This window comes from Otolemur garnettii, unplaced genomic scaffold (genome assembly GCF_000181295.1).
Source record: "Otolemur garnettii isolate 467f Iridium unplaced genomic scaffold, OtoGar3 scaffold00039, whole genome shotgun sequence".
Lineage (NCBI taxonomy): Eukaryota > Metazoa > Chordata > Mammalia > Primates > Galagidae > Otolemur > Otolemur garnettii.
The window spans coordinates 1953323-1968916 of record NW_003852434.1 but is presented as its reverse complement, the minus strand read 5'-3'; the positions used below and the strand labels follow the sequence as shown (position 1 = coordinate 1968916).

Sequence of the window (15594 nt, the reverse complement as noted above, 5' to 3'; positions counted from 1 at the left end):
TGAGCTGACCCAGCTTAGGGATGATTCTGATATATTTTGTCCTACAAGACTCAGAATGGAAGAGGTAATGCTGAGGCCCTTGGGAGAGACCCCCTTTCCTCTTCAGCCGGCCCCTACCCCACGTGTTGGTCCTCACTCTGCCGTTCCCCTTTCAGGCCACGCACCTGCAGACTGTCACAGGACTAAGGGCAAGCGCAGTCCGGCTTTGTGACAGGCCGTGGAGCCCAGGTGTACTTGGGTTTGCTGTATGGGGGGAACATCCGAATACTGAGAGAAATGGAGGGTCAGCACCACTTCACTTCTGCCCCACGGGGACTATTCTGAAGCCAGTGCTACAAAGCCTGTGCAGGCGGAGCTGCGGTTTTGGCCGGATGGCGTGAGATCAGCAGCATGTGTCTTTGTACTCGAAAATCAGATCTGGTTGTGAATCCTGGTTGCAACACACTCGGACAAGGTCTGTACAAGCCTTAATTTTTGGGTTTAGTGTACTTTTAATGCCTCCTTTTATTGCTTAGAGTATGTAGAACCTACACCATGCCAAGGACACCTGTGTACCTGCCTGAGCTGGGAGCATCACCCTCCTACTGTCCGGGGCTGTTCCAGGTGTGCACGAGGGAGCACCTGGCCTGTGACAGGCAGCACAGAAAGTGAGGTACTCCCTTCACACAAATATGCCTTTCTCCAAAGTACCAGTTTTTTATGGCTCTGTTCATTTCAGAATAGTAAATGGCGAGTGTATTTACCTACAATGGCCTCATAAACTTTGGAAATGTAGTTTTTTAAAAAATGTGCTCTATTGCCTTAATTTCTGCACTCTTCCAGCCCTTTCTATGAGTTATCTTAAAGGCATCAAGCACAAGCTCATGTTTTTCTAGCTCCCACACGGAAACGGTTCACCTCCCAGGGCCCTTCCTGGAGACAGCAGCAGAAACCTGATCTCATGAGGGTTTTGAGGGGCCCAAGGGAGCCACTGGGCTACTTGAAGAAGGGAAAGGTCAGACCCTAAGGGCAGTTCAGTCTTATGGTCCGGATGACGCTGTCAAAAAATTTCAGAATTCCCACAGTTAAAATATTTTATTTTAAAATTTATACAAAATACAATCATGTACAAAAATGTGCATAATGTTTTTCATTCAATTTACATTTTTAAAAAAGGACAAGAGCAGTTTCAAATGCTTTCTGCTTACATGTCATGTAAACATTATTCTGGGCCCGTATTATTCACTATACTTTTCACTATATTTCTGGATATTTTCATGACGTATGTAGGTGCTTTCAGATGGAGAATCAGATCTGCCAAACCTATTTCTTGAGCCATGCACATGACCACAACTGGCCTGGTTCCAGGCAAAATGATGTTCTCCAGAGACAACTGAAGTTTGATAGCAGTGAGAAGTTGTAAATGTACAGAGTTTCATTTCATGTATCAGTGTAAATCTGTAATTCTGGTCCCAGCCTATGTCCATATATCTATCATGAGGACACAGAGATCTTTGCTTGGGAAGGTGGCCAGTGCCATGGTGTGATGACCACCATCTGTACGTATATATTACTCATTTGGAGTATGCTGTATTGGCCACTATTTGAAATAATGCCAGTGTCCCGGGAAGGATTTTATGAAGAACACCCCATGGCAATCACAGCAACAGCAAAAATGAATGAATGGGACCTGGTCAAGTTAAAAATCTTATGCACAGCTAAGGACACAATCAACAAAGCAAATAAACAACCTTCAGAATGGGAGAAGATAATTTTCATGTTATGAATTACAGGGCTATTCACCAAAATCTACAGCGAGCTCAAACTAATCAAGAGCAAACAATCCCCTCTATCACTGGGCAAGAGACATGTATGGAACCTACTCTGAGGAGGACAAATGGCTAATAAACATGAAAAAATGCTGATCATCTCTAATTGTCCAAGAAAAGCAAATCAAAACCACTTTGAATATTACGTAACTCCAGTGAGAACAGCCCACATCACAAAGTCCTAAAGCTTCAGATGCTAGCATGGATATGGAAGAAGGGAACATTTTTGCACTGCTGGTGGGATTTCAAACTAATGTAGCCTTTTTGAAAGACTACATTAGTCTTTTTGAAAGACGTTTGGAGAATCCTCAAAGGGCTAAAAGTAGACCTTCCATTTGATCCCACAATCCCATTACTCGGTATCTACCCAGAAGAAAAATAAATCATTTTACCATAAGGACATTTGCACTGGAATGTTTATGACAGCTTAATTCACGATCCCCAACATGTGGGCACAACCCAAGTGCCCATCAACTCACGAATGGATAAACTATGGTATATGTATAATGTGGAATACTATTTAGCCATAAATAAAGATGGAGACTTTACATCTTTTGTGTTTACCTGGATAGAGTTGGAGAACATTTCCTAAGTAAAGTATCATAAGAATGGAAAAGCAAGTATCCAATGTACTCAATACTAAATTGAAACTAGTAGACTAACAACTACAGGCCCACACAAGAGAAAAACACAATTAAATCAAGAAGGGGGCAGGGGGATTGGTGTATTCTCACCCAGCAGGCACAGTACAGGGGTAGATGGCACACCTCAGTGAAGGGCTCAACAACTTGGACTTTACCTAACAAATGCAAACACTGTGACCCAATCATCGTGTACCCTTATATTAATCTGAAATAAAAATAATGTCAGTGTGCACAATTTGAGTGTAAATTAGAAAATGTTTAGTCTTTCAACCAAATAGACTCTTATGTGCATTTTGAAAGTCAAGTGGGTAAAACAATGAAAGGAAGTATTGAAGGAAAGCAAAGCACATTCTGAGTTCTGCCAAACATGGGGGCTTCAGAGGAGACACATTTTAGTACAGGTTTGCCCCTCCCCATTGACTGAACCAAGGGGGTCCTGAAAAAGAAGATCAAAAGACAATCACAAGACAAAACAATCCAGGAAGCAGTGTGTCAGGAAGAACCTCTTTTGATAGCAAAATAGAATTGAGACTACAACTAGCCTTCACAAATAGTTAATAGTCTATGGCAGGCGTCCTCAAACTATGGCCTGCCTAAGACATTTATCCGGCCCACCGGGTGTTTTTGCCGCTGCTGCCTGTCCTGTTTAGCAGCCGACTCGTTCCAGGGCCGGCAGTCGAGCCCTCCAACGGTCTGAGAGACAGTGAACTGGCCCCCATTTAAAAAGTTTGAGGCCCCCTGGTCTATGGTGTTCAACTAGAGATTATACATATATATATATATACACACACACCATCAAAAGCAGTAAGGTGTTACCCGCAGGAAAATGGCATCTTCGGCATCAGGTTAAAAATCTCTAAAACAGTTAATTAACAAATTTTAAATTTGATTTTCCATGTAAATTTGTGATTAATTCTGGATGCCAGAGCTGATTGTCTCCTATGAACTAGGGTAACCCCAAGACAGAACAAACCTAATTAGCAATCGTGGCCATCCCTTTATTCGGATAACCTAAATATTCACCTTATAAGGAATTCCCAGCTCACACATTTGCAAATGGTCAGAGCTCCCAGGTTCCAAGACTACTAGCTCAGGACATCTTAGTACAGTATTTATGACACAAGCACAGCCCTGAGGCATTTGTCCTGGGCTGGAAATGTCACCCCTGGGAGCAGGCACACACTATAAGAGCCTTACCCTCCTCCATGCAATCATTGCATCAGAGTGAGAAAAAGCAAAAATTATACTGCTGTTACAGAGACATCACTGACTCTGACTTCAAACTGGCAACCAAAAGGAAGAAATCTTATCTAAAAGCTCTCATGCAGTTGGCTGTCAATCAAAAAACCTAGTATGCCTATTTGAAATTTGATTTGGTCTTTAATGGAAATTTCCCCAAGCTCCGGAGATCACCAAGATTGTGCTAACTTTCTTCTACTGGCACAGGACAAGCGTCTGTCATGAAAAACTGCTAAGCAGGACTTTATCCTAAAGCTTGTACTTAGTCTTAGAAGCTCTACTTGACCTAAATAAATGATTCAAAGACGAAATGCAGTGATAATATAAACAGCCATTTCAATGTTTACTCCAGACTGAACATAATAAAAGCATGTGCTTATGAAAATTACAAGCTTTTGGCATTGCTAATTCTTACGATCATAACCTTGTTTATTTATGCTTTACCTTTACTTATCACCATTATTAAATAACCCAACATTTATCTTGTTGGCATGTACTAATAAACACATACACATTCCCACGAGAGCAAAGGAATAACCCCAGTCCAGAGCATTCTGTCTGTGTGAAGCCAATTAAGATACTGCCTCTAGCGCCTTGAAATCCTGGGCTGCAGAAACGGTTGCTGGGGAAACAACTCTGCCTTGGCAGAGCCAGAACCACTGACGAACAGGTCTCCAAATAGAATCTGACGTAAACAGGGCTCCCCCCACCCACCTTCATTTAGGCTTCATTCCATAAAGAATTTAGATTAGAAATCACAAAGAAAAATAACATTCCATACAAAATTTATTTTACTATGACTTGGTGTTCTCTTTTATTGAATCATACAAATGTGAATGGGGATTCCTGAATCTCAATTTACCTTTGGTAGAAACAACAGATTTCAAAACATTTAGTAGCTTCTTATTTATGTGTAGCTTTAAAAAAATTGTGTAGTATATGTTTCCAAAACAATACTCTTAAACAGATGTGCTTTGAAAGTTAAACGGTAATGATTTGATATATAGCATAGCTTATTTCAGAGAACAATTATTTTAAAAGGACAGACCAGACATGTATTTCTTTTCAAAAACACAATTTTTGGTCATGTGAATGATTGATGTTCAGATTTCAAAAACCAAGTGTCCTAAAGTGCATCATTTTATTTATAATATCACTCCTTGAAATTATAGCAATCTGCAATGTAAACAGTACAGCAAAGATTTCCAAACTATATTATGTACATTTAGATTTGTAGGGCTTTGATTATGTACCGTCTTTAAGTGTGTGGATTCAAACCAGGGCATTTTCAACACATTCTCATGCTTCTATAGATTATTTTTAAGAGCAAACTTAAAGGCATTCTTTCCCCCATTCCCAACTTCTTGACTTAAAACAGTTCTCAACTGACAAAGGAAAAGCTCCTACCTCGCTTCAGCAACGGAAAATGTTGCTGTAAATTTAGTCAGACCAGCCAGTTTCTCAAGCCCCCTTTTTAAAACTGACAACTGGTCACTACAGTTTTATGCTTTTTTTCTTCTTTTTATTAAAACAAAGCAAAAATGCACCCTTTAAGACAGCAACTCTCAAAACATACAGGAGGCATCCCCGGTTTCTTGTTCATCCTGCAACATTGTCTTCCAAAGGCAGGGCCTGCTGCAGCTCCCCCCCCGTCACTCGGCAGGTGAGCGTCGCCTATGCTGGACCTCACACAGCGCCAAGGTGGACCCAGAACCCACTTTCCTCGGTGCACACATAGAATGGTAAGAAGTAACAATGAATGACAAAGTGACATCAAGCACACGGAAGAGATGAATGATTTGGCATCTTAAATTCCCTGGTCCATCCAAAATGTCTAATATAGACAGCTTTGTGACAGTCTGAAAAAATTGTAATTGGCCACACACCAATATATTTTTTTTAAACATAATCTTGAATATGGTATGATTTAGATTCTGTCTTGGGCTGAGCTGTGAGTGCTACATTAACCATCAGTGTGGGGGTTTTAGTGCAGGATTACTCTTTAAAGAAATTAAAGTCTGGTAGTACTCAGGAGGCTGAGAGCATGTGCTCCCTGGCTCCCGTGAGCCATTACACCAGGGCTAAGAATTAAGCAAGACCCTTGGCGATTGGCTAGTACTGCAACAAAGCCACGCTGCAGGCAGGCTGCATGACACACGCTGGCCTTGCTTAGTGTTTGATGTTAAAACGCAGTCAGTGCTCAGGAAAGAATCTCCAGGCTCTTCACCCTATCACCTGATTTAGAAAATGACATCAAGATGGCTGCTGCTGCAGTCCCTCTGTCCTCTGCAGATGATCCAGTCCTAGTCAGGGATCACAACTGCTTCGTAGCTGAGGGAGTCCAGAAATGCACCCCCAAAGGAGGAGGACTGTGGGCAGACGCAGCTCCCATCCACCTGAGAGCTGAGGAGAAGCAATTCACACGAGTGGGAAGGGTGCAACTCTGCTGAAGGTCACCAGAAGGGCCGAGGCAGCACACAGGGCTCGAATGCGTGTTCACACTAAACGGGTCCCAGGAGGACACGGAGCTCCGTGGGAAGTTTGCTCGACAAAGTCCTGAGCTTGTTTTCATCACAGTTAGACAGAGAATGGCCTCGTGTTTGTCAGTTATCTGGGAAGAACAGTGAATATTCTCTGTGGGGGAGCGTGTCTAATGTAGTGATTCTTCTCTGCTCGTGTTGGAAGCTCCCCCCCACCCAGAGTGTGCGCACGTGTGCATATGCACACAGGAGTCTTCACTTTCCCATTACAAATGTCCTAAGTCAGGCCGCATCATCAGCTTCCATCTAGCCAGCTTTTGAGGCAGGCAATGGACACAGGAGCTGATCCCAACGGCCAAGGGGCAGGAGGGCTGCCTGCTTCGCAAGTCCAGTGCCAGGGCTGCCTTCAGAGCTGCTCTTCCCTCGGGGAGAGGATTCTCCCTGCACCTGCACAGCCCCTGCGCTCGGCCAGGGGCTGCCCCTTACATGGACTTGGAATCGGTGTCTCTCTTGCTGATGAGCACCTCCAGGAGCCTCAACTTGGCTTTTATATGTTTGTATTCACTGTACTCTTCAGCCATAGGAGCACGGTCTTCTTTCTGGACATTTCTAAGGGAAATAAAGGAAAAGGGGGCTAAGGATCACTTTTTGTCTCTCCTCGGTGATGCTATTCCTCAGGCATCACGTGGAAACTCTGCAGACTGTCAGCTTATGGAAGTGGTAAGTGGCACTTGGAGCTGGATTTAGACAAGCAATGAAAAGCTCTCTCCCTCAGAAGGCACCATGGGCCCGAGTTTTTACATACAGTAGCCTGTTGGTCACCCAAGGAGACTGTAACTGGTCAACACACAGAGGTGGTCCAACATAAGCAAGGAGGCCTACTGTACTGATAGGTACACATGGTACAAGTCTGGTCTCTAAAAATTAGGTCAACTTAAGGAGGTGGCCAGCTATGGAGGTTATACTGTAGTTAATCTGGCATCTTGTAGAATGATAAGACAGACTAAGAAATGCGATTTCTCTCTGTTGTCAACTATGAATTCATATTAAGAGTTCCTATACACTGAAGTCCTTTATTCATACTTAATGTTGAGCCATTCAATTTCTCATTAGTATCTGGTATACCAGCAACTTACAGGTTTTTCCAAAACAGTTAATACTCCTACTTATTATAACAGTAGTCTTGGATTAAGTAGTGGGATCACATGATACTAATATGCCTTTATAGTTTACTGAGTAATTTTGTAGGCATATAATGTTTATAGACACAAGTATTAATTGAGAGCTTATCAGCCCTGTGGTAAGTACTTTGTATTCATGATCTATCATAACCCTTTTGGCACCAGGGACCAGTTTCATGGGAGAAATTTTTCCGTGAACGGTGGGCACAGTGTATATCCTTTGCACGTGTGCTCCTATGAGACTGTGATGATGCCACTGATGTGACGGGGGTGGAGCTCAGGTGCCAATGTGAGTGATGGGGAGTGGCTGTAAATACAGATGGAGCTTTGCCTGTTTACCAGCCACTCACCTGCTGTGTGACCAGTTCCTAACCTGTCTGTGGCCTGGGGGTTGAAAGGGTGCTATTATCCACATTCTACACATGACAAAACCAGGATAAGGAATCAGCCCCCCTGCAAAGTGACTGCCCCCCACCACTGGGCAGTTTCACATTTCACTGGGGAATGCCTATGGTAAACACATACACACGGGCTCCTTTACTTGGTATTAAAGACCAAATGTGGGTGGGGGAGATGGCATGGGGCCTAATTTGTTTCATGAGCTAAAAATAAACTGATTTTGTTCATACTTTCCCTTATTCTAGGAAAGGCTTCTAGTGGCTTCTCAGCAGAGAGCAGGGCAGGACAGGGGACGGGAGCCCAGGGGTCTGAACACCTGGCGCCTAGTCCCTGCCGCTCTCTTGCAGGGGCTTTAGGCTCCTCAGAGGCATCATAAATGGAGCCAGATCTTACAATATTCCAACTCCCCTACGGTTCAGTTTCCACCATTTATACTTAAAACGTGTGTAGGCTACATAATGATTCTAGGATCATAGGCGTGAGCCACTGCGCCTGGCCTATATTTTCTAAATATCCTGCAATGTATAAGGAATGAAAAACAAAATATTTAGGTATAAAAACATATCAATTCTGGGAAAGTCATTATAGGATAAGTCCCAATCAGAGGTCTTAAAAGTAAATTTATGCAATAATGAACTAATCCGAAATGCAATACATTTTAAATGCCAAAGTTCCTCAGGTACATGCATAAGGTGACTATAATGATATAAGAAAGGATAAACAGACAAACCAAAAATATGCTTAGTAAAAAGGCTGGAAGGAGGGTGGTGCCTGTGGCTCAGTAGGTAGGGTGCTGGCCCCATATACTGAGGGTGGTGGGTTCAAACCCAGCCCCGGCTGAACTGCAACAAAAAGAAATAGCCGGGTGTCATGGCAGGCGCCTATAGTGCCAGCTACCTGGGAGGCTTAGGCAAGAGAATCACCTAAGCCCAGGAGTTGGAGGTTGCTGTGAGCTGTGATGCCATAACACTCTACCAAAGGCGACAAAATGAGACTCTGTCTCTACAAAAAAAAAAAAAAGGCTGGAAGGAAACCCATCAAAACATTATTCTGATCTGTCTTTGGGTATTGTTATTTTGGGATTTATTTATATGTTTATATTTTCTTTTTCTTGAGACAGTATCTTGTTTTGTAGCTCCTGGTCGAGTGCCATGGTGTTACAGTTCACAGCAACCTCAAACTCTTGGTCTTAGGCCATTCTCTTGGCTCAGCCTCCTGAATAGCTGGGACTACAGGCGCCTGCCTATTTTTTAGAGATGAGGTCTTACTCTCACTTAGGTTGGTCTCAAACTCATGAGCTCAGGCAATCCGCCTGCCTTGGCCTCTAAGAATGCTAGGATCATAGGCATTAGTCACTGCACCTGGCCTATATTTTCTAAATATCCTGCAATGTATAAGGAATGAAAAGCAAGTATTTAGGTATAAAAATGTGTAATTCTTGGGAAAGTCATTATAGGATAAGTTCCGATTATAGGTCTTAAAAGTAAGTTTATGCAATAATTGAACTAATCTGAAATGCTATACATTTTAAATGCCAAAGTTAATTTTTATGGTGTTTTAGTTCTTCCCAACTTTTAAGAAGTATGAAAGAGAATGCAAAGAGAAATTGTATTTACATAATTTAAATAATTCAGATTAAAATAAAACCAATTTGAAATGATAACATCTAACTCCACTGCAAGCAATGCAAATCCTTCCTTGGGTTCATGCTAGGATTTTTAGGCCATTCTGTGTGCAGCCCCATGTAAACATGAAAGATGATTCCTCAGTATAAGGTCACATGAAGATGATTAAATTTTGCCTTAGACCTCCCTGGAGAAAGGCAACCTATCAAGCAGGTGGACTTACTGCTTCTCACATATACTGTTCATTCAAACTTGGCAACCCTCAGCTTTGTTTTGTAAAATGAACTTTAAAAATCAGTAAGATTTAGAGTCTCCTTTTCCTTTTCTTCCACTAGTTTCTTAAGGGAAAAAATTCTAATGTCATCAATTGGAAACTCAACTTTAGGCTGCTTGTTTTACATGAGAATTTGATGTGACAGGTCTGTTTGACAGACATAAGCTGAGTCTGCATCCGTCTGGGACATTATCCAAGAGGCATTTCTTCTTGGAGGGCCACACCAATCTGATCCTCTCAGTCAACCTTGAAGGCTGGGTTCCTAGGCATGGACCCAAGGACCAGGTTACAGGGAGGAAGCAGAGGACCCCCGCTTTGGAGGCGCTCTACAGGTGTGACGGGAGGAAGGAGGGCACACCCAGTGAGGCGGAGGTCGGGGGAACACACACACTACCTTCCATTCTGTCTGAAAAAATTGTCTTCAAAATCGCGAAGTTTCTTTCGAATCCTCTTCTTTTCTTCTCTCATTTCCTGAAGGTGTTCCAAGAGTTCAGGTCTAAAAAGGAGAAAAAATTTTAAGAAAATGAGGTTAAACCTCAACTGTTATAAATATAATGAATGTGCAACTTGACAAGAGCTCTGGAAAAAGGAGGAAACAAATAAATGAAAAACTGTCGCGGGCCTGAGGGTCAGCAGAGATGGGTATGTTTTCCATCTCTTGAAAGCCCAAATATGCTGGGAGAAGATACAACTTCTGGGAGCTCCAGCTCCTTAGGACTTCTCAGGCCTTGTGAAGCTTCACAGCACTGTGTCATATATATATATATTTTAAAGAAAGAAATGATGTCTGTGCTCAGTGTGTATTAAATGGTGGGCTGTGGCACGCAGAGTGCCACACAATGCCGTTTATGGAGGACCTCTGGTTGTTTAAGCACAAGCTCAAAAGTTCTCTCACATAACATGGGAGGTAGCATACAAAAAAGCTGAGCCACAATTAAAAAAAATCACTGGTTTAGCCACATAGATGCAGCCTAGGTAGTCACTTGTGTTTTGTTAGCCAATTTTTTAAAATACAAAGGCTAAAATATTTAAGCAAGTTATTTTCACTGAAACGTTTAAATGCCAAGACTGCCATGACATACATTGGAGCGGCGTGGAGATTCGAGAGCCCTGTGTCCTGGCTGCCTTTTGATGGTATTTCATCATCCATTGGGGAAATAAAACCATCAGCATCATCTTCAAGTTGGTCCAGAAAGCAACGTGCACTGAAGTCCATTTTGAGAGTGACCTCGAAGTCTGGCTTCATGCTGCTGTCATCTTCTGACCCCTCCTCTTCTTCCTGGAGATACATGGCAACCCCAGTCAAAATCTGGTCACTTTCTGGGACACTCTGTCATTGCAAGTTTCACTTCAAAGTCACTTAATTATCCAGACACAATATACTTTCTTCTCTACCTACATTTAGCAGCACATATGTCCACGATGGAAACATGTATGTTACTGGATATATACACATTTAATAACACATTGAACTTGATAGGGAAAATAGACTACAAAACTGTTAACAAAGGAATGTGTAGTGGTCAAGACTAAGGACAGGATGGAACAATCATCGTAATTTATACCCTCATCAAATGAACCAGAAGAATCTAAAAATTTCTAGCTCTGTGACAGTACAAAACAAAATCCACCACCACTCAGAAGATATTTCTTATTAAGTTCTGAACGGTTTTCAGACTCAAACGATACGATAGCCATTCTATTTAATAGTTGAGAATAGAAAAGTGGTTGCTTAATGTATACAATTTTAGAGAAGATTACAACATTTATATTTCCACGAGTGAAATCATAAAACTTACAAGCTTTTCCAAGGAATTTCCAAGGGCCATGACTACATTTTTTTAGCATTCAAGATTCTAAGAAAGGCTGGGCACAGTGGCTCATGCCTATTATCCTAACATTCTGGGAAGCTGAAGCAGGTGAATTGCTTGAGCTCAGGAGTTCAAGACCAGCCTGTATAAGAGCAAGCCCCTATCTCTACCAAAAATAGAAAAAAACTAGCTGGGCGTTGTGGCAGGTACCTGTAGTTCTAGCTACTCTGGAGGCTGAGGCAAGAGGATCACTTGAGCCCAAGGCTTTGAGATTGCTGTGAGCTATAATGATGGCACGACACCCTACCAAGGGTGATAGAGTGAGATTCCGTCTCCAAAAAAAAAAAAAAAAAAGATTCTAAGAACTGTATAATATTCTGTATTTTAATAATCTAAGTTACAAAACAATGAAGTCAAATTGGTATTTCTGAGTGCCAATTTAAAGTTGCGTAAGCCTAAGGAAGCAATAATATCAAGAGTCTGAAAGATTTCAAAGGATACAATTTATTGCCAAAATGTAGTTAGACCAGGGAAGACTATCATAGTATCTCAGCCTACAAACTGGTGGGAGCAGAGCTACACGAATAGTTCTAAGCCTGACATCAGGGATTACAGTGAACCCAGTGGCTGCAGTGCCCATGTAGCAAACACACTTCAGGGGAGGGGTCGCGGCCACGGGAGGTCAGCGCAGCAGCCTGCAAACTGTACCTGGAAGATTTTCTGACCATAAACTTTGGGATGTTTTTAACGGTGCTTCTGTAGAGAAATAATGTGAATAAACAAACAAGCAAATGGAGCAAAACAAAAAAGGGCTATTAGAACTAAAAGTACTGTTTGTTATGAAGATAGAATCCGTAAAAACGCGCCAGCCTTTCCATGTCGCCTTAGCTGTGACTTCTGATCTTTAAGTTCTTTGTTTGGTCCATAGAAGTAAATGCCTCAGTAATGGATTTTTTGATTTAAGTTATTAAAATATTTTGAAATTTACAGAGTAAAACTGACAATTTAAAAGTTTCTCTCTTTTTTTAAGGGGAAGTAACAATTCTCATCTGTGTCGTTTTTTATAAAAATTGAGATAATGGATGTCAAGGACAAATCAGTTTTCTCTAGTTTTTCCTCCTTCTCCGCCCCTCGAGGGGAAGGCAAGGTAGAACCGACTGCAGCACACAGTGGAGGCAGGGATTCGGGCCTGTTTATTGCTGTTCTCAGCGTGTGGCCAATGCCAACTTATAGTAGGTGCTCAAAAAACGTTTGTTAAGTAGACTAGTAATTCAGTTTTAAAGGAGAACTGCGAGCTATTAGGAGAACATTAACGCCTGAGACAGATGAGGTATGAAGTTATAAATGAGAACTACCTTAACGAAAGACCTGAAATAATGTGAACATATGCACACGTGCCTGGCACACAGTGAGCACTCAAAGTTTGTGAGATAAATCTGACAAAATTACTCTCAGTAGCCTTGGCAAATCGCAGGAAAAAGAGCAGTTGGCAGAAACAAACCTTCAGATAATACCCTAAGTACAACTGCTGTGGATACGAGGCGGATTCTGCACAACACATGTGCAACTGGGAAAGAATCAGCGATCAACAGACAAGCGCTGGCTCCTTAAAAACGCATCTCAGAAACGAGTCTTCCTTTCTCGATAGAATTGATGTACTATCTGGGATCCTTAAACAACTAGGTGGGCAGACCTTAGGAAAGGAAATCTGGCTGCCCACATTCCTGCAGAGTGACGACCCAGGGGTGCCGTGAACGTGAAGGGAGGGTGCAGCAGGCCCTCTCCTGCCCCTGCTCACTCAATAGTAGTGAGTCACTAGGACAGAGGCATCGAAGGGACATTCACAAAACGTGTAGGTAATACTAAGTGGGCGGGGATATCTGGTATGCTGGAATCAAAGTCTAGATTGACGGTATGTAGTATGTCATGAGGATGAAACAAGGGTAAACAGTAGTAAATTGGAAATTCAAGCTCCTATAACTAGGATAGGAAAAAGAAAGGCTGGACCCACTGATGGCAAGCAGCCCACGGAAAAGGGAGCTGGGCACTGCATGAGCACACAGCAAGTCATGATGAGCAGTGGTCTCGTGTGGGATAATTTTTCCCCCGAGGAGAGCTCTGGAAATGTCCAGAAACAATTTTAGTTATTGCAATTGGGGTGGGAGGTGGTAGGGGCACATTGCCACATTAGTGGGGGCCAGGGATGCTGGTGAGCATCGTACCAAGCACAGGACAACGCCCCACAACAGTTACCCAGCACCAAGTGCCGGAAGACTGAAATGAACTCACAATACACTGACAGTTGCATGGGCAAGGAATGGGGAAAGGAGAGGCCTGAGCTGTTCGGATCAAAATTGAGGGCTAGTCTTTGATCACTGTCCTGGTTAAACTATATCCACGTAACCGCTAGCTGTGGTCACCAGTTTTAAGAGGAACATAGACAAATGGTGTGTTCACACAGCAGAGCAGAGTTAGTATTCTGCAGAGAAGTCTGGAACCCATATTGCATGAGAAACAGTAAGAGAACTTGGAGAGAAGAGTTTCACAGGGTATGGGGGGGAAGCAGGCAGGTGCTCTCAGGGACGAAGAAGTGTGTTCATCCAGGCTGCTCCAGAGGGCAAAACTGAGCTTACTGGATATAAGGGAACGAGTTTGTCATAACTGCTAATGTTAGCACTGCAACTATTTTCATTGATTTATCAAGCTTACATATTCTAAAATTGCATATCACATGATTAGGTTGTATTATACAAAAGATAATTATACAACCAATAATGCACATTAAGTTTTTAGCTATTATTGATACTCAGCCTATGAAAAGAGGAACCTCACTCTCCCTCCTGACGTACACTTCTTAAGCCTGAGGATGGAATCTCTTCCTCGGGCTGGTGCCTCTATTCTGTCAGAGAAATTTTATAGAGGATTCCATGTTGGACAGGAGAACTTCTAAATTATCTCTGGGTTTCTCTGAGTTGGAAGAGCAGGACTTCAGAACTTGAGCTGGGCCTATTTCATACATAGCTGGTTCCCTCTGAGAAGCATTTAAAGGAAGGGTTGAGTTCTAAAGAAACTATGAAGACGCAGTCTTCTTATCTGCACACATACCAAATTCTAAATTATATCAGGATGCCAAAAATTAGTACAGTCTAAACACATGTTAATAAGCCCGGCCAGTTGGAACAAAATAAACCAAAAGACAGCAATGTTTACAAAAGCAATGTAATTGCTACAAAATTATCTGAAATTTTGACCGTCATGTGAGCCAATAGATAAACCATGACCAAAATATAGACTTGTGGGGAAAAAAAAAACAAATGAAGCCATAGGGTAAGAATGGGAACGACGTCCTTTTCTAAAAAGGGACAGCTTAGATTCACTTAGTGAAGCAATTACTGGAATGCTTTGGCTGTGTTCAGGAGCTCATTTTTACCCAGTAACAGTTTTATTGCATGCTACTAAGAGAAGCATAGTAATTTCTAGACACACAATTATCCAAATTTCTTCAATTACACTGGTTTAATTCTTGTGTGAAATTACCAGCCAGATAAAAACTGTCTTCTTTCATCAACATCCAGGCTTATTATAAGAAAACAGCTTTAATTTTTTTTTTTTTTTTTGAGACAGAGTCTCACTTTGTCTCCCTCAGTAGAGTGCCGTGGTGTCTTATCTCACAGCAACCTCAGACTCCTGGGCTCAAGCGATTCTCTTGCCTCAGCCTCCCGAATAGCTGGGACTCTAGGCACCTGCCACAATGCCTGGCTATTTTTAGAGATGGGGTCTAGCTATGGCTCAGGCTGGAACAGCTCTAATTTTTTGAGACATAATATAGCATACTGGCACAAATTTCCCCAAATCATACTTAGAGAATTTTATAAAATAAGTTCTATTAAAAAGAATATGAATAGGAGCACAGGCATTGCCTAATACTTTAAATGGAGACATATGAAGTGTTGAAGATCCCCAGGAACTAAGAAAAGGAATAGAATAAAAGAAAGAAGAGTTTGTACCCTGTGGTACCTTACCTCAAGCAAGAAAATGGAGCGGTTCTCATGTGGTGTCCCTCAGTAGAGAAGCCCCATATTCTGAAATAATCATTCCTAACTATAATGGAACCTCCAGGCTTGAAACTGTCA

The 15594-nt window shown here is 42.1% G+C and overlaps 1 protein-coding gene across 3 annotated transcripts in view; it reads right to left on the bottom strand.

The window, feature by feature from the left end:
• Nucleotides 1-4459: 4459 nt before the first annotated feature.
• FAM13A (family with sequence similarity 13 member A) overlaps nucleotides 4460-15594 on the bottom strand; it is a 264125-nt gene continuing 252990 nt past the window's right edge. For all 3 annotated transcript variants that reach the window (XM_012805358.2, XM_023513356.1, XM_023513357.1), the window contains 3 exons: nucleotides 10733-10929; nucleotides 10045-10146; nucleotides 4460-6780 (listed from right to left, as the gene is read on the bottom strand). In XM_012805358.2, coding sequence (XP_012660812.2) covers nucleotides 6654-6780; nucleotides 10045-10146; nucleotides 10733-10929 — 426 coding nt within the window. In that variant the 3' untranslated portion in view covers nucleotides 4460-6653. The remainder of the gene's footprint in view (nucleotides 6781-10044; nucleotides 10147-10732; nucleotides 10930-15594) is intronic.